The sequence below is a fragment of the Lissotriton helveticus genome, chromosome 2_1 (assembly GCF_964261635.1).
Source record: "Lissotriton helveticus chromosome 2_1, aLisHel1.1, whole genome shotgun sequence".
Lineage (NCBI taxonomy): Eukaryota > Metazoa > Chordata > Amphibia > Caudata > Salamandridae > Lissotriton > Lissotriton helveticus.
Genome location: NC_136059.1, coordinates 923,839,291 through 923,859,216, shown reverse-complemented (window position 1 = coordinate 923,859,216; position 19,926 = coordinate 923,839,291). Strand labels below are relative to the sequence as shown.

The 19,926-nt window shown below is 43.4% G+C and overlaps 1 protein-coding gene across 1 annotated transcript in view; it reads right to left on the bottom strand.

Moving 5' to 3' along the window:
- The window catches only part of CNTNAP4 (contactin associated protein family member 4), a 1,902,933-nt gene that overhangs the window by 3,498 nt on the left and 1,879,509 nt on the right, over positions 1-19,926 (bottom strand). The window contains exons 22-23 of the mRNA XM_078675664.1: positions 19,147-19,368; positions 17,108-17,179 (exon numbers count right to left, since the gene is read on the bottom strand). Coding sequence (XP_078531790.1) covers positions 17,108-17,179; positions 19,147-19,368 — 294 coding nt within the window. The remainder of the gene's footprint in view (positions 1-17,107; positions 17,180-19,146; positions 19,369-19,926) is intronic.

Below are 19,926 nucleotides of genomic sequence, written 5' to 3'. Positions count from 1 at the left end.
AGGCATAGAGCATTCCAGTTCCCAAAGTTCCTGTTGGACTCTGCCCTTTTTGGGTAAAGTTCCCTAAACTTTTTGCTTTCCCCCTAGACCTTTTTTCTGACATGGTGTTGCCAATGTAGATGCTTTGGGCATGTTGCCACTGCTGATCAGTGTCAAAGTGCCAGTGCTCCCTGTGTAAAGTATAATGGTAATTGGTTGTCCATGATTGGTAAATGTAAATGTATTGCGACTTATATAGCGCACGTATCACCCGAAGGTATCAAGGCGCTTGCTTAGGGAACCCGTCCTGGTATTCCCCTGTGAGATACCCCGGCAGGGTATCCACAAGGTGAAAGCCAGGCATCCCACCGCGAGGGGCCGTAGTGGAGACTAAGCAAGCTATTGCCCAGAGTCGCAGAGTGTGACCCCGTGAGTCGAGTAGGCACCAGAGGGAGAATTGTCGAGTCCGTGGAATTTTTGAGCCCGAGACCCGCCGAGGCGGGGAATCGAACCCTGGTCCACGGCCGATCTCAGCTTCCGGGTCTGCCGCCTCTAACCACTGAGCCACGCTTCTCCACGCTTCTCCGCTTTGCCTTACTAGTAATGTCCCTAGTAAAGTGCACTATGTGTGCCAGGGCTGGTAATGCAAATGCTACTAGTGGACCTGCAACACTAATTCTGCCACCCACACAAATAGCCTTAAAGAGAGAACTCAGGCCTCCCACTCCAGTGCCTGCATGCAGTTTGTTAAACTGCCATGTTGTCCTGACAAGTGCACCCACTTGGTAGGCCTTACCCTTCCCTTTCTACGCACATCAAACACCCCTATGGTAGGTCCAACATACCCCCTTGGCAAGGTGCAGTGTATGTGAAAGGTAGGACATGTGCTGAGGTGTGTACCATGTCGTGACTGATATACTCTTCATTTCGTTTTTCACTGTTGAAAGGCCATCTTGCCCATAGGACAGAATGGGGAGGCTGTGTAATATGTTTTCCAGCCTATCTTACGAAAGAGATGGACAGGTGAACTTTAGTGTACTGAACTCACAATTCAATAACATATCTTTTTGTGAAGGTGGTTTTTGTATTGTGTGTTTAGAAACCACTCTTTAAGAAGTAGGTGGGTTTTTATGCTCTAACATTTCTGTGTGTCTCTGCCTGGTTGTGGTTTGACTATCTGGATCTGAAAGTGATAGGATCTGGGGAATGTATTGATCCAGGGGAGGAGGTGAGAAAGCAACAGGTTGACCTGCATCGGGAGTGTAGGGGGGAGGAGTAGCCCCTGGAGGTGAAGAGGCCTGGGCTGCCGCAATAAAACAATGGCTCCATCTCCTGCTGAGTGATTGAGGATCCAGACCCCCTCTATCAAAGGAAGAAGGTGTCACTGGCAGGGAGACACCTAGACCTGGTTTGAACAGGGGTCACTGCCCCCTGAACACAAAGACTTCAAAGACATTTAGGGGTATAGCTATGAGAGCTGAAGCCCCTGAACATTGGAATGGATTGATCAAGACTGAAAAGGAAGAAACAGCTGAGGACACTGGAGGAAAGGACAGACCCTTGCTGTGTGTTCCGGGGAAGGCCTGCAGTTTGCTGATTTAACCAAGGAGAGGCTAAGGGACTTTTCTGTGTGCTGTGTCCCCCTGCTTGAAAGGACTTTTCTGTGTGCTGTGTCCTGAAGTAACTTGTCCCCAAGGGCCCAGGGAGAGCTGGCTCCCTGTTGTGGAAATTCAGGAACACAAATGTTTTGAGGTGTGTCTCAGCGACGCTGTGTGCGTGTGCTTTTTGCAGCCTGAGACCCTGTGATCATGGGCACCTGGAGTCCATGCGAATCTCAGCGATGCTATGTGCGTGTGCTTCGTGCAGCCTGAGCCCTTCGTGAGGATTGTCCTATGATCGTGTGCACATGGGATCCAATTGAGTCTCAGCGACGTTGTGTGCATGTGCTTTGTGCAGCCTGAGACCTTCGTGTGGACTGCCCTGTTATTGTTCCCACCTGGAGTCCAAGCGAGTCTCAGCGATGCTGTGTGCGTGTGCTTTGTGCAGGCTGAGACCTTCATGAGGATTGCCCTGTTATTGTGTGCATCCGGTACTCAAGTGAGTCTCATCAACACTGTGTGTGTGTGCTTCTTGCAGCCTGGGACCTTCATGAGGATTGCCCTGTGATCGTGTGTACCCGGAACTCAAGTGAGTCTCAGCGACACTGTGTGCGTGTGCTTCGTGCAGCCTGAGACCTTAGTGAGGATTGCCCTCTGATCGTGCACACCCAAAGCTCAAAAGTGTCTCAGCGATGCTGTGTGCGTGTGCCCTGTTGCAGCCTGAGATCTTCGTTATCACCAGCAGCACGGACCGGCATCCCAGAGGAGCTGTGCCGCCGGCCCAAGGCCGCCTTTGCCAGAGCGGGACCTCAAACCAACCCTGTCAGGGGTGGGCCCAAGTCCCACTGCCCGGAATCCACAAAGTTGCATCTGAAGCCCAAGTCGCGGTAAGAGGAGTGGAGAGCGAGGTCGCACCCTCCAGGTAACATGTGCTGCCGCCTGGGGCAGGGTGTGGGCTCGGAGGGGTACGCTCTTGGCCTCTCCCATTGTTGCAAAGCGAGCCTCTGATTCAGCCCGCATCGTGGCCCGTAATTGCCAAGGGCTGGCAGTACCGGGGTCGGAGTGCATAGCTGCACTTTGGTTTACCTCATACCCGTGTTGGAAGCATCTGTTGGCGGAAGCTAACCATGAGTCAAAACGAGTGGCGGAGAGACCGTCTAAAGCACCGTGATCGGTGCTAGAGTGTATTACGCATTGCCTTATTTTTGCATTACAAACTACCAAATTGTTACATTACGCATTGCATTAGTTCTGCATTACAAACTACCTGATTGTTGCATTACACATTGCATTAGTTCTGCATTATGAATTACCTGATTGTTGCATTATGCATTGCATTATTTCTGCATTAAGACCTACCTGATTGTTGCATTACGCATTGCATTAATTCTGCATGACTAACTGCCTGATTGTTGCATTACGCATTAGACTATTTTTGCATAACGAACAACCTGATTGTTGCATTACGCATTTCATTAGTTTGCATAACGAACTGCCTGATTGTTGCATTACGCATTGCATTATTTTAGCATTACGAACTGCTTGATTGTTGCATAATGAACTGCCTTATTTTTCCATTGCGAAATGCCTGATTCTTGCATTACGAACTGCATAGCTTTGCATTAGGACTGAATTGGATCATCTAGAATTGCTTATTAATACTGCAAGAACCTAAAAGGGCTGGCTGGCCTAATAACCAGCCAGGAGGAATATTACAAATAAGTATATGTTGGATTTATATTGTGTGGTCTCATCGTATATCTTTTTATATAAATGTATACTTGTTTTTATAAAACTTTTGTGGAGTTCATTTATGGTGTCATCATTGGGTTACTGACAGCGTGGTTGCAAATACACACTTGAAGATAAGCCTGGATGCTCGTGCCAAACTACGGAGGGGGTGAGCAGGGGCTATCTGAGAAGATGTCCTTCCTTTCCCTGACGTGGAAGCAAGGGTCCCTATGTGGCCCAAGATACCTACCTCAGCCAACTAGCAACCCCCAGTTCTAACAATTCCTAAACCAAAGACCTTACTCATTTGAAATGGCACCCCTCACCCTCCAGCTTAACTCCATGTCTTTGTGATGGTAGTGAAAGAAAATATTTTGGGGTCTATCAAACCAAAGCTTAGACTATTACAAAATAATATGCACAATCATTTCTATTGATTGGATGGTTACAGCTACAAGCTTCACCTTTAGAAGCTTTATGATTTAGGGAATCAAGTTTCAAATTTAAAAAAAGAGGTTTAAACTACCTCAATTCTAAATATAGTTTATACGCTTTAACACTGCTTAGCTTTATTTAGTCAAAGTCTGAATACACAAACTGTTAAATCAGTGTCTGGAGCACAATTCAGTCTATGTACCATTGATATGAGGTCCCAGACTCTTTTCAGTTCATATTGTAGGGCCTCAAAGCTACTATATTCAATGCTGTTTTGTATCTGTAGGGTATATATGAGTGTAGGATAGTACATGACAAATGTGTCTAGGTCTTCAGTTTGTTGTCTGTCCTTGTTAGTTGTATCAATATTTTTTCGGCTAGTGTCAATTCCCTTACATTTCTTTTTCAATCTTTCACCCTTGGTGCTTTAGGGAACATCGATGTATTTCTAAGAAAAGTAAGAGTGTACATTTTTTAAAGTTACTTTTTTCCCATAAGATGCCATTAAAGAATATGAAGAGGGGGCATGGCTTAAGTGTGGAAGATGGTGCCACAGCATAGGAAGTTCTGCCAAGCCGCTGCTCGTATCTGACTCAACCTACTGCCACAACAGGCCACAGCTGTTGCAGACTATGACCCCGGAGTTGGTGTACTTAAGGCCATCCCTTTGGCCTATGATAAGGGCAAAGGGGCTCGTGGGATCCGGTGGTGGCGGGTCCGGGCCGGAAGTCTTGCTGAGGTACTGAAGTGGCTGCACACCGTGGTGTGGTGGGGACTGCAGGGCACCCCCAGCTTATCTTGTCCTCTTCCAGCTATTGCCAGCTGAAGATCCCCCCACCATGAGAAGGTGTGAGCTAGGGGGGAGGGTGGCAAGAGGAAAAGCGACACAAGGTCACAACACACTTTCTTGGACTCTGCGGGTACTGTGACATATAAAGGGCCAACAGAAAGATGAGACACACAGGGATGGAGGAGCTGGGACAGTGGGTGAGCGGACACAGATCAATTCTACACTCAGCAGAAAACTTACACTCACTGCTCACATGACACACCTTGCTGTATTCAACTTCCTCATTTGGAACATTAGGAGATTGGGTATGCAAACTGTTAGACCTGGCACCATTGGCGTGGGTCTCCCCTGCATTTTTTGTCTTTGCCTTCTTGCTGTATGTTGGACTTTTTTGCTGGTTTTGCTGGTTTAGATGCTTTGGGCATTTTGCCACTGCCATTCAGTGCCAAGGTGCAAGTGCTCCATTTATAATTTGTTGTTATGGACTGGTGTTTCCATGATTGGCTGATTTTATTTACTAGTCAGTCCCTAGTGCAGCGCTCTGTGTGTGCCCAGGGCCTGTAAATCAAATACTGCTAGTGGGCTACAGCACTGATTGGGCAGCCTGTAAATGTAACTCAGGCCTGCCATTATAGAGTCTGTGTGCAGTCTGGGACTGCTATGTCGACCTGCCATGTCGACCTGGTAGGCCCTTCCCTTTTCTCTCATGTTAGTCACTCCGAGGGTAGTCCCAAGGTACCCCAGTGGTCACGGTGCAATGTATGTGAAAGGTAAGACATGCCCTGGTGTGTTTAGCATGTCCTGATAGTACCAATTATGTTTTTTCATTATTGCAACGCAACTTGTTCCCATAGGATAGACTGGGGAGTTTACTTATAACAACTTATAAACATAACTACCCCTGGGAACAAGGTAGGAAAATAAAGTTGTATATGCCTGAACTCAGAATATTAAAATGCATAATTTAGTGAGGGTGATTATTACATTCTGTGTTTGAAAATACCACTTTTAGAAAGAAGGCATTTTCTTACTCTAGTGTGTCTCTGCTAAGTTTGTGTTTTGCATGTCTGCCTTTGGATGATTGAGGCTGAGGAGGAGCAGTGGCTCCAGAGAGGATAATGAGTCAGGGCTGGGCTGAATATACCATGGCTGCATTTAGAGTAGGGGGGTCCTTTCACCTGTATAGGCTTGGTCTGTCTTCCACAATGCTGTCTCCACTTCCTGCCAGAAAGCTGCACCAGAGAGGACAGAACTTGTTTTGACTGAACACTGGGCTTCTCTGCCACCAGAGAACAAAAGATTCTGTAGTATAAATATTGGGACCCAGCCCCCAGAAATTTAGATCACTTCTGGGAAATTAAGAGGGGCCTTTGCCAAGGAGAAAAGCAGGAGCAGCTGAGGAGGAATACTGTCCCTGTGCAGTTTGTTGTCTGGGGTTGGCCTTCAGTGGCTACTTGCTGCCACGGGGAAGGAGAAAGGACTTTGCTGTTTGCTGTGTTCCCTGCATGAGGAAAATCTCCAAGGGCTTGAAACTGAGCTTGCCTCCTTTTCTGAAGTCTCAGAGGCACAAAGACTTCACCACCAGCTCCCTTGAACTTCCTTGCTGGGAGTTCTGGCCTGCAAGAGGTGCCTACTATTGTTTTGGACCTCTAGAGACTGATTTCCGCTGGGAGCTGGAAAATCAATGCAACACCGAGAAGCGTGACACATCCGTATCTGTTTCTGACGCATCCCCAAAGAACTGTCGCAGCGCCTGCCACGGCTCGAGAAATCGCCGCACTGAGTGCAACGATGTCCAAAGTTCAAGATCTCTGCACCGATTCCAGGGCAAGCCCTGTGTATGGCTGCAAGAATCCATGCATCATCCCAGATTATCACATAGCATTGAGGCACCAAGTCTGACGCATCGTTGGGGGACGCAGTAAGAAACCGATGCATCATTTCCCCTTGCAGTAAGAAACTGACGCATCACCTCCTCTCCGGTAAGGAGCTGACACATCACCTCCCCCGGAGCAAGAAACCGGTATCTCACCTTCCCTGAGCGTAAGGAACCGGCGCATCACCTTCCCTGCTGCCCTTTTTCTTTGTTTGCGTGACGCATCTAAGGTACTTTGTGTAAAAAGTGTTGCTTCTGCAATTTGCTTTGAACTGAAATACCGCTACCATTTCAGAATCATATTTTTATTACTGTATTGTAGATTTTTGTTGTTTGCTTTTGTTTTGGTTTAGATAAAGATTACTTAGTTTTCTAAACTAGTGTGGTGTCCATTTGTAGTGTTTTCACTGTATTACTGTGTATGTTCACAAATGCTTTACACACTGCCTCTGAGATAAGCCTGTCTACTCATACCAAGCTACCATGGGGGAGAGCAGGGATTATTTTAGAAATGAATCCCCCTTTCCCTGACTAGAAGCAAGGGTCCCTATTTGGACAAAGGTAACTACCTCTGCCAACTAGAGACCCCCATTTCTAACAGTCACCATGAGGCACTGCACCCATTCCTTCCTGAGGAAGACAACCCTAACCGAACAGGAAGGTAAAAGCTCGCTAACCCGATGGAGGGTCCACATGTTTTACAACACAGCATACTGTAGAGGGGGTCCTAATATGGGTTGTGATGGGGGTACCATTGCACACAGAGTGGCCGAAGGTGCAGATTTGTATTTGTGAGTGGAAAATTAGATAGTTCCATGGTTCATAGAGTGGGTATCTTTTCCCCGAAGATGGGCCAAGCGGAACACCTCAACTCTTCATCAGACCTAATGGCAAGGACACTGTAGGGCACGTTAGTGAAAGGCGGAGACTTTAATTTTGTGGCTGACATGATAGTGTTCCACAAACAGCCAGAGCTGCTGGGTGCGACAGGAATCCGTATGGAAGAATATTTGAAAAAGTGGAAGGCCAATTGGCACCTGATTGATTGGTGGTGACAGACCCACCCAGCAAGTAGGGAGTACTCACACTTCTCTGACATACGCGCATTACACACTAGGATAGACGTGCTTCTTACAGGAGCGACATTTGACGCTGAATAGCTCATGATGAAATGCTTGCACCATTGAGCCCCTCCCGATGTCGATAAAGGGGGCCAGGCCGATGAAATGTGTCCCGTCTTGGCAGCTCAGCTGTGGGGGCTTGGATGATGCCACATTTTGCTGCACCCTGAAGGAAGGAATAAGACACTATTTGAACTCAACTCAGGCTTAGCACCATCGCCACTAACCGAGTGGGAGGTGTCAAGGCATATATTAAGTCGTTTGTTATCATGACCTCAAGCGGGGTGCGTTTTTCACTGCCAACCCAACTGGTCCGAGTGGAGCGCAGACTTTGGAGTCTGAAAACAAGTGCAGTAACCTAGACAGAGGCTTGCCACAAACTGACCCGGCTCACATGGGAACATGTTGACATAGGGTCTAGGCTTTCCCTCCATGACTATCAGGAATACCTATTGAGACCTCACAATGACGGAAATCATGCAGGACACCTGCCTGCGGGCCTGCTGCATGCAGAAGGCACTCATCAAGCCATCACTGCCACCCGCCCCCTAGATGACCACCAGGTATGCAAACAAGTTGACATTGTGGCAGTGTTCTCAGGTTATTATCATAACCTGAATAGGCCTGGTCGAATTGGTGTCTCGGGAGCACCTGAACTGCTATTAGGCTGACACCCCCTGACCATGTTGTACCCCAGATGCTAGACTGTAAATGAAAGGTCGTATCATAGAGGCTGAGAAGGTGAGTGTGATTAAACAGATGGCGGCAGGGGAAGACATCGGGCAGTGATGGCCTCCCACTCAAATATCTATAAATGCAGCAAAGCAGAATGGCTCAAACCCCTATCTAAAATGTACGCATCTGTATGCGAGGCTGGCTGTTTGCTGGAGACCTCGGGGTAATCTGGCATGGTCATATTAACAAAGCGAGGGGGGATCCAATGGACAGGAAAGAATACAGGCTATTGTCACTTCTCAACTAGGGCTACAACATCCAAGAGAAAACTGTGGTGAATCAGACCCACTCCCATTCGCTATCCCTGGACCACTCGGACTACAGCTGGCTCATTCCGGGAATTAGCACCTCCCAAACTTGCACTGTTTATTTCACATAATGGATGCACTACCGAATGAACTGCAACGAGTGGTGGCAGTGTAGGTAGATATGGGAAAGGCCCTTGAGAGCATATTGTTAACTATTTATGTGCAATCCTATGTATGCCAGATGCAGATTGGAAATGACCAGGCTGCTTAAATGCGGGTGATATATTCAGACTCAAGAGTGAAAGTGCAGATCGGTTGTGAATACTCTGACTGGTGGCAGATACATAGAGGTACCCAGCAGCTCTACTCTTTGTCACCACTCTTGTTTGCGCCTTGCCATGGAACCACTGGCTTGCAGCATGCAAGCACTACCGAAGGGCTACGAACTGGCAATGGATGGGCAGACTCATATAATTTCTCTTTTTAGAGACACCATCCTGATATATCTGAAGAATGCTATCATTGAGTTACCACCCATTATGCATCTGTTGACCTTATTAGGGAAACATTCGGGTCTGAGCAATAACGCTACAATGCCATGCCTCTTTCCACTGAAGGACCATTGGGTGAGTTGTTTAATGATGGTTGCACCTCTTGGCTTGTCTATTGCCTCCCACAAATTTCAACATCTGGGAGTCCACATATGCAGGGACCAGTCAGATCTTTGGGAGGGCAACCTGGGAGACCATTTCCAAGTCACTAATGAACCTCATATAGAACCACATGTACAAATTCTTATACAATTTATCTTGAAAAATGGGCATTTGGCTGCAAAACTTTTTGGTTTGTTATGGAATATTTGTATTGATTTATTTGTTGGTTGCAAATTAGAGAATATATATCTGAAACTAATACATTTGATAATTCATTTTACTTTAAGAACACATAATAAATATTCTTTAGTTCCTTCAGTATCTGTATTCACATGCTTCATTAAACACCAGGATGGGATACTGGTGGATTGTTGATGCATTTTGGAGCTGGACACGGATGTTTTTAAACATCGCTTGCTTCAAATACCATCCCTTCAGATCGAAGAAATGCAGTGGACCACTCAGAGAGAGCCCAAGATTTCAAAACACATTGGTAATTTATCCTCTGGTTCCAACCTGAATTTGTTGAGCCTTGATCCTTTAAAATCCTTTGACTTCTTTAAATGGCACTAAATTCTGATGATTAACAGTACTGCCCCAAATCAAAAATAACTTCTCAGACCTGAAGTTACTTGCTGCTTTACCAGGAAGTTTTTCCTGAGTTTGGTGAAATTTTCTTTACATTTTGTGCCTGCTCTGAGCAGGTCGAAAGGGTTGGGGGCAATTTAGGAGGGGGGTAGTGATGAAGTTGGGCAGCAGATGTTCAGGACATGCTTGTTCCTTTCCAAAAGGGATACTGGCTGCTCCCACCAGACTGTTGCAGAGTGAGCGGTGGCTGAGCAATGCTGTTGTCCACAGCCCCTGTGCTAAAGCAACTTGGTCAGGCCTGGAGTCTCTGGGCCTGGAATTAAGGAGTCGAGTTTCAAGACCCAATCATTCTTGGCACAGACACACTTGGAATTTCGACTTGGATTATCTCACTCAGTGTAACTGGGTGAAACATCCCAACTCATTCTAACCTTTCTTTATGTACTTTCTGTTTCTATATTCAAGTGTTTTGTAAAGTGTCGGATATTGATGGTTGCCAGTTTGTAACTAATGAAGTAGGAAACTTAGTTTGTGAAAAACATATGTCTTTTCCCAGCTGCATGAACCCAATAACTGTGAAGAGACAAGACAAAACTGGTAATTTATCAGAGAAGAGTTTCAGTAATGGTTGCTTTGTACTCAATGGAACCTTGTTTCTATGGGAAGTTCAGTAGTCCTAAGGCTTCTAGGAGGAAAGATATGCTCTTTAAAGAGTCTTATTTTCAGGTGTTTTCCTTTAACACTGTCAGATCAGAACAGAATATGCTTTATTCGAATTTAAGAAAAATATTAAACCATAAAAGCACAGTACATGTTAAAAAGACATACATTACATCAAGATAATTTGAATAAAATAGATTAAAAAAGGACTCAGAAAGTTTAAGAAAGAGGGGGACCATCCATTGTCATCCGGTGTCTAATCACCCCTTTCAGATATTTGGCAATATGATCAGTCACGTGGCCGTCATTCAAATGTTGCAGCTTTAGGAGGGCAGGTCGGCATTGTCTCACGCCATACCTCTTTAAAAAAGGTAAAATCCATTTTTTCCTGGGCATAGAGTAAATTTTACAAAAAAAATAACGTGAATTGTCAACTGAGCGGAGATGTTATCACACGGACATAAACATAAAGAGCGAGACCAATCGTTAAGCTTTGGAAAAGTGACCCTGATGTGAAAAATACCAAGCCATAAACGGGTCAATAACAACCTATCATAAGCTCCTATTTAATAGGTATGGTTGTATTCCTGGGTGAGTCAGAAGTAGTTGGTATGCTCTCACTGACGGTTTTGCAATATTGCTTGCTAAATTAATAGACTCTAGGTGATCTAGGCATAATGATTTCAAATTATTTCTAGTAACATTTTTCAAGCTATCAGGGATGGAAAAATACTCGGGCGTCCTAAATCCTCTAGGAAGTTTTTAACGTAGATCAACCAGGGAATGCGGTCTCCCCCATCAAGGGACAGGCAATCTTGATCAAGTACCTCTTCAGGCCAGTAGAAGTACCGGTTCAGGCCTTATGCCACAGCAGGATAGGCTGCAGTTTGATCAAATCCGAGATATAGGGCAAGCCCAGCAAAGTGAGGCATATGGATATGGCTGTACTGTTAGGGACTGCTAGGAGATACCTTAAAAACCTATTTTATACTACCTGCAGGCACCCAACATTAGCATAACCCCAAACACTGTCATATTGGGAGATTTATGATTTCAGTGCATAGCAAATAGGAGAGCTGGGAAACTGGCACCTAGATTGATATCCCTCCATGCTGCTTGCAGTTGAGACAGGCTTATGTAATCGCACATTACGGCAGGAGTAGTAGGGTAAAAATAGTATATTTTTAGAACTCAAACCCTCCATTCTTTGAAAGTGATATACAGAGGTTTTTAAATTATTCTTTGCTCCAGCAGAGACCAGCAGTAGCAGCTGGCAGGGAATGAGAGTGGAGAGGAGGGGGAGGGGTGTGGAGGGGCATAGGGGACAAAATAAAAATATAAAATAAATCCCACTTACCTCTTCCGCCAGCCTTGTCTCTCCTCCACTTCTGGCTAGCCCAGGAACCAGGAAGCACCCAGGCTTCCCAAAGCCAATCACAATGCTACAATGCAGCGTTGTGAATGGTCTGAGATCGTGGATCGACGTTCAGATCGGGACTGTGGTCCTGGGCATATTCCTCACCAGGCTGTGTAATGCAGCCTGGTGGGGAACATGCAAAGTGTGCATGACTATTTGACCAGGCCAAGACGGCCGGCAAAGTAGTCATGAACACTTGGAGTGTGTAAACAAATCCTCATCCTGTTCCTGTGGCCCAGCGCCACCCTGCCCTAACCCAGCACTGAACTTGCCAAAAATAAAACAATAACAACCATGTTATTATCATTTTATTTTTCCTGCTCAAAGAGCAGTGGAGCGACGCCTCTCTACCTTAGCTGAGGAACCGCTCCTAGAAGCAAGTGAATTTCTATGAGGGGAAGGTGAATGTTCTTTATTTTATTCATGGTGAGATAGAGCCTGGCTGTATGATTTTGTAGACTGTCTTGTTGCAAACACTCTCTTAGGGAGTCAAGCATTGACTAAAGTGCAATAACTAAGTCTTGATAGCACCAACGCCCTCGCCAGTTTGAAGTGGTGTCGAACATGGAAAAACCAGAGGATCCTTCTCAATAGCATGAAGAAGAACTTTGTATTTTTCATTACTTTTATAATTTGCATATTAAAAAGAAATTCACATTGAACCATAGTGCTAGGTTTTTTGCAGCCTGAGTTGGATGTGGGATAGCTCCTTATTCTTTCAGTCACATGAATAGGAGACTAATATCTAATTGTTATCATACTCTTTAGATTTTATTCTAGCTGTCATTGAGGTGAAAGTAAGTCTCCTTCCTCCAAACACATTAGGCATGTAGTATGTTAGGCATGTAGTGTTATTTTATACTGTGTACACTTAGAACTCTAGGCGCTGTTGAGCTAACATCTGAGCCAGAGCTTTCATGTAAATGCTGAAAACGAAAGGTGACAGAGGAGATTTATGTGGGCCCTGCATGACATTTGTTTAATTGGTGAGGAAGATGAACTCGATTAAATTTGTTGTCTGTTAAACAAAAATGATTTGAGTCACTAAAGATCGATTACAGTGATTCTGGCCATTTTCTACACATCCCAATCTGGGTTTAAGACCCCTACTATCATAAGCGGACATGCGTCTGTAAGAATCAGAATTTTCAAGTGAGCTACATCAAGGTCTTTTCTAATAGCAGACACACCTTATGTGTAGTTCCTCCCCATTCTGAAACCTGATTTTATATCATAGAGAATACGTTTCTGCTGCCATGAATTCTTGTAGTTTTGACAATTAGCTCCACTTCCCAGTTTGTTTCCTTATAAGCTTGGAGGTTGCTGGGTCCTGTGCATATTCTGAGGTTTTCATAAAGAAGTTATAATTGCTTGTTTTAAAGAAAGCGTTGGGAACTATTCATTGGCTGAATGAAACTTTATAATATTAATTTACCTCCAGCCCGAGTCATGGTAGGTGCTCCTAAATTATGACAGGTATCAAGGGTCTACAGAGATATTCAAGACTTTTAATGTACAAGCACCTTTGCAAATGTGCGGGAGACTCAATGTGGTCAAGAATAAGAAAATGGTCTCTGAAGGGCAACTGGACTTTTTTTGATGACAGATCATAACCTAAAAATCATATTTTCAAAGCACATTTAGGTCTCCAAAAGTTGGTCTGAGATCACAGGAGCCTCCTTAAGTGCCCTCTTTAAGTCACTTCTCTAGAAAATTTAAACAGTTATCTATTTTGTTTTGTTGTTTGGTTGATTCCAGTTGCATAATACTCAGTTTTTGCTTTCTTTATTGATCTGTGGTAATGCCTCATAAAGGTCTTACAGTTTCATCTCTTGGATTGGTTTCAAATTTCGCTTTTCTCCACCTTATTTTCCAGTTTCTAGCCCACTGTTTTCATGTTGACCATTTTTACTATGTAGTATGCTGCTGATGTGAAATGCTTAATGCTTGCAAGCATAGGGCAAAGGGAAGAAAGGTATTTTAAAATATTTCTTGAAAATCATTTATTGCATATTTCTACATATTCATGAAAATGGGATATCTTTGTGGCTATTATCTTGCCATTTTCTTTAACCTCCATTTGTCTCTCAAAGGTATTTAATTCGTTTTATGAGCAACGACAATTGATGACAAGAATAAACAAGGACAATATCATTTTAAAAAATCCCTTCCACAAAAACTTCTCCTAGTGGGTCGGCATAGTTAAAATCAAGGAATCTCCATAGTGTAGTGCATTCCAAATGACATTTGCGTATTCCCTTAAAGCCTCATTCTTGTAGATCTAAGTAAAGGATGGCCTCGTACTATAGTCTGTTTCACCAGCTTCAGGGATCTTGGGGATGATTTACACTCCAGAGAAGTTGTCAGTGCAAATAGGTACCCAACTAAGGATGCCATGGCTGTTCATATGTGTGTACAATATTGTGGACTTGCCATGTTACTCTTTCCATTGCTAGTAAGGACCATCATTTACATGCCTATTCATGGATTGCTGGTATTAAAGCTGATTTCCACTTCTGGATGATCAGCTGCATCGCCACCAGGTTTATATTGGTCACAGTTCGCCAATCAGTATTGGCAAGTAGTTTATACTCTGTTGGTCTCAAATTCAGTATAATTATGGGAGATTCTGGTCTTGCTGGATAGCCCAGCACACCTATCAGGTGGCTAGGAATTTCCTTCCAGAACATTTGCAAGCGATGGCAAGACCACCAAATATGTGTGTCATCCCCCTCTTAACATTACCGCTAGTTATTTTATGGTACTCATTTATTAGATGCATTTCTACATGGATTGCAGTACTGTTAATGAAAACAAAAGTAAAGAAGGACTACCAGACTAGCTGAATTTATATAAAGAGATGGTTGTTGGTGTGGTGGTTGAGAAGTGGTGATAGTAACAGGGCTGTACATCTGTATAATGATACATAGAGTGACTGGTTGGCTAGGACGATAAATGTCTAGAGTTGGTAGATCTGTTAAGACATTGAATTCAGACCAAATGAGCTTTGATGGCTTAATTTGCAAACTCATCTCTGTGAGTAGTTCTGTCTTATTGCAGGGTTTTGCTTGACTTACCCTTGACTTCCTGAGACTAGAACATATTTCTTCGCAGAAAAAAAAACTTTGGGTCCCATTCACAAACATTTTAGCTGTGACTACCTCTCTTAGATTGCGGTGACCCCTACATTTCACAGCGGATAACCAATGATTGTTCTGTGATTATCTCTTTGTTATTCCAGGCCTCGATGTGACACCCTGAGGAGTACAACAGGGCTATTCATGCAACTAAAGCATTGGCCTACCTACTATGAAACACTATGGAGGATATTGACCCTGGTTCTAGGGTGGAATCTGTCTAGTAAAGTTAAGTGGAAAGTTTAAGAGAGCAGCCATCATACTGAGATCTGCACTGAGAGTATTGCTGATTCATTTAAACAGAAGCCTCCTTGGTAAGTATTGCATCAACTCACTCTGATTTCCTGAATTTGCAGCAAATCACATCTCTCTTGTTTGCGTATAAAATTATCCAACAGAGACCAAGCAAGAAGGAAGACCTAAATATGAGCAGAATTTGTCATCCTTGATTGTTGTACATGAGTATCAATGGACACAACTTTCTTGGACAAAACTATGTCATTTCCATCTACTGCTTAGCTATGAACAATTAACTTGTTGTTTCGGATCATAACAGTGCCAACAAATATTTATAAAACTGTTTGAAGTTCATTGCGATCACTTAATGGTAGTCTACGGAGTTCCATATTGCAGTCAATGCAGATCATTACCATGAAATATTAATACATATGCATAGTGATTATGTATTCATGGTTGTTTGGCTCTTTGGAGCAGAATGCTCCTTTAGGGACAGAAACAGGCTAATTTTAATAAAAACAGATCCTATTTTGTAATATCACAGACAAACTAAACGGGTTAAAAAACAAAAAACGAGGATGTAGTACTAAAACTTTTGAAGTTCAATCCAACTATTTAAGCGTGGTTTATGGAGAGTTTCGTTTTAGGATCACTTCTGGGCCATGACTATGAATTATCCTTAGATTATACTCAGTTAATAGGAGGATAACATTTTGACATTTCACACATAGATTTAACATTTCATTTTAGGATTGATACAAGTTGCATTTAAAAGAACAGATCTCAAGTTCTCCTCCGTAGTCCTCTCTCGCTGACCTGAACAAGAAGCACATCCAGGCTCCCAGTCAGTCAATCACAACACTGCCTTAGCGTTGTTATTGGTCTGACCGCTGTATTTCTGGGCTCAGAGTCTGAGTGGGAGCCTGGGCTTGTTCTCCATGTAGGTTGTAATGGAGCCTGCATGGAGAACATGCGAAGTGTGCAAGACTGTTTGGCCAGCAGGAGAGGGCCGGCTAAGCAGTCATTGTGCACTAAGGAGGGTGCTACCACTCCTCCCCTACCCCCACCACCTCATGCAAAGCTGCAGAAGTAGGAGAAAAAAAATTATATTAACACAAGTTATTATCATTTTATTTTCCCTTTATTTCACTGCTAAAAAGGAGTGGGGCAACGCTCCACCGCCTCTGCCTCAAGTTGAAATGATATATACGAACTAAATTAAAATGAAAACACAAACGCACAGAAATAGTTGAGCATAAAACATCAGTGCAAACAAATAATATGGAATCAAAATAATAGCCCTGGTAATCTTAATTGCGCTGGCTCACACATTTCCCTAATGTCAAGCACAGAAAATCTCCATTTGTATTCATCCTTTTTAAAGGAGCACCAGCGGCGTTTACCTAAACATAATTAACTCAAAGTAGATTTATGACAATGTATTATTTCTTGAAACTAAATTGGGAAAAAAGGAGAGTAATCCTATTGTCTGTAAGCTTAATACTCTCAAATGTAAAAACTTCATTCTGATAAAGCATGCTGTTAATTCAAGCAGCTCCATTGGCTGCTAGGGAAAAGAGTACGGTTCATCTATTGTCGCTAAAATATTGCTCTTTGTACTCAACAATACCCTAGGCACCATATTGAACCCGTGAAGTATTTTTAATAAATCTACCAACCTCCATTAGAAAGCAGTGTTTCGTTATAATGTGTCACTGATGTTCTCTAATACTTATTCAAAATAGTTTCACAGTCGAGAAACGAATAAAAGCCCACAATTGCATACATTTTAATTACTCAAAAATGCTTTTCTTGCTCTGAAGCGACCTTGTCTTCTTCGCACATTATGAGAAGTGACTATTAATTCATTCTGTACAGTGAGACTTCCCACCACCCTCTTACCTCCGATGACTGCAGAGTCATTCCGGATAGCATTTGAAAGGGGCTGTCCTTCGTCGATAGGCCCAGAATGATCTGCAGCAGAACAAAGGAAAAGAAAAGACAGAAGTGAACGAGTGGCGTCGTCAGAAGCCAAAACAAGATTGAAGTACAGAGATTTTCAAGGTGGACGCCAGGATGAAGGGGCTGCACCCGCATCACACCGCTGGTTTGAAGGACAGACGTGCCGCTGATGGAATCTACATTAAAGCTCTTTTTATAATTGAACCTGTTGATACCTTTTGGTTGTTTTTAACATTTGATTTCAAGTTGTGTCCTCGTTCTGATTATTGGCGACTAAACATGTGTACTGTTTTCAGTTGACATTTTTGCAGGCACTCTTACACCATGGCACAAGGGTGCCTGCATTGGAGAGAGGCAGCTTTCCTAGAGTTGGCACAAGGGGGGGCACAGGAATGCACCATATTCTCATTAATACAGTGCATCTCTGCATTTTTTTAAATGACCCAGCTTGACACAGCAGATGTGCTTGTGGCGCTGCATCATTTCATTGTAAATATACCCCTGGGTGTCAAGCTCCATGGGTGAACTGGTAAGCAGACACACACAAATGTCCCACGTGAGCTGAGAGAAAACTCCCAGCGTATCTGGGGGCATTACGGGGTATATTTACAATTAAATGATGCAGTGCGGCACCGCAAGCAAATCTGCAGCACCAAGCTGCGTGATTTCAAATGTGCCACTTTGTGCGGCATTGACAATAATTCGGCACATCCCTGTGCTCATCTCTGCGCTGGCGCTAAAAAGCTGCCTAGAGCCAACGGGGCACCCTTGCACCATGGTACAGGGCTTAATGCATTGCAGGGATTATTATTTATGTGCTGGGACACCTTCCTGCACATAAAGAATTAATACTGGCAATTTGCTCCTTTTGTTTGTGCTGCAAAATGGCGCACACATAGAAAGTGCAAAACACAAGGAGAAATAATAGCATTTCTCATTGCACCAGTCTAATGCCGCCATTTGAATGTCATTAGTTTTTGGTGCCGCCTCATATTTACACATCCTTGTAAATCTGGGACAGTGTCAAAATGCAATGGCTGTTGCATGGGTATGCCGACAGCAAAACATTTTGCACGCCCCTTTGAGGCAGAAAATTGAGTGAAAGGGTGAGATATTTACAATGCAGCATTAAGCCACGCAAAGTGCCAGGCATTGTAAATATGGAGCAGGGCATTGCGCCACTATAGGGTCGTACAAAGTGATGCTCCGGTGGTGCAATGCCCTTGTAAATATGCCCCTCAGTTTTTTTTATTTCCCAAAGATAGACCCATAATTTGGGGCTTTATTTTCAGGAAAAAAACAGGTATCCCATACTACAATGGCATGGGAAACCTGCCGCCATGAAGATAGAAGATACTTTGAGGAAACAAACCTGTGATGCTATAAACAAAGACATTCGTTTGATACCTTTATCAGAAGCAGTTAATTTGAAATTGCCCGTATATGTTTAATCTAGCCTGAAAACCTTTACTTCAGAAGCACCTGTAAAAAAAACTAGAAGCCTTCTCTTTTTTAATGGTCTTGACGTGGTCATAACACTGAATTTGATTGTTAGCTTTGTCATTGATTACCTGAACTGGTTAGATTTACTGTACTAACACCAGTTCTAAACAATGTGGGCATTAGTGCTAAATTGCCATGCTCTGTTAATGAGCAAAGTTTACAGGTCTAAAGTTTTCAAACTATGCTTCAAAGGAGTTGCCTAATAACATGAACCAGACAAAGGTATGAAATCAGACAAAACAATTTGCAACTGGTCATCTGGATCTTCCATCCGGGGATTATCGGTACACCTTCACAAAATATGAGTTTAGAATGGTACATATTTTAATAAACTTTATTCTGAACTTAAAAAAGAATGGTACATAATGAGCAAAAGCACAGCAGGAATAGAGAAAGTACACATTATTCCTGATACGGTTAAAAAAAAGTCTAGCAAACTGGTGGTGTAACAATTGCACACAACAAACAGCCAGTACCTGCAAAGGAATGCGTGGCTTCACCGGATGAAGAGTCGGCCCCCGTAAGGGCGCCACAGCTGGATTCAGAGACGCGTCCCCTCACAAAGACCCCCGCGGAGGTGTCATGGCGGAAGGCGGCTTTCAAAGGGAAGACTTGGTTGAACTGCACCGAGGAAAGACAGCCAACAAAACCATGCACACTGGCTTTCACCGTCTCCTGGTCGACATCGTCATTTTCTACTAATCAAAAGAAGCGTAGAGCAATTAATCATAGAGCAAGTGTACAAAATAAAGTGACAGCAGAATAATTGGAGAATTAACCTGCTTTCCTCACAGTGTAATGGTGCTTCAGCAGCATATGCAGCTTTTCTGAATTCTAATATCCACTGCAGTTCATGAATAGTCGCTCATTTACATTAAATACTTCATAGATAACAATGATGAGAATAATTAGTGGCACTTTAATAGTTTATTCTCCAAAGTGCATAGTAATTAGGACAAAAGATAAAGCAGCAACTTACATAAAATACTATTTGAATCAATTATAATATGTTATTCTCTGGAGGTGAAGTGATTTGAAGCACAAAATACACCCAGCTTCTTCAGCACGAAAACTCCCTTCAGTCTTCAGACAGAAAGTACGAGCGTAAATGGTATGTTTTGCATATTATTCTTTTAAACAGCCCCGTCGAACATTCTTTGAAAACAGATTTTTAAACAGTGAAATGTGAGATTCTACATGTGTGATGGCACATTAAGTAAATAATTGTTTTTCTTTATAATCAAAGATAATTTCAG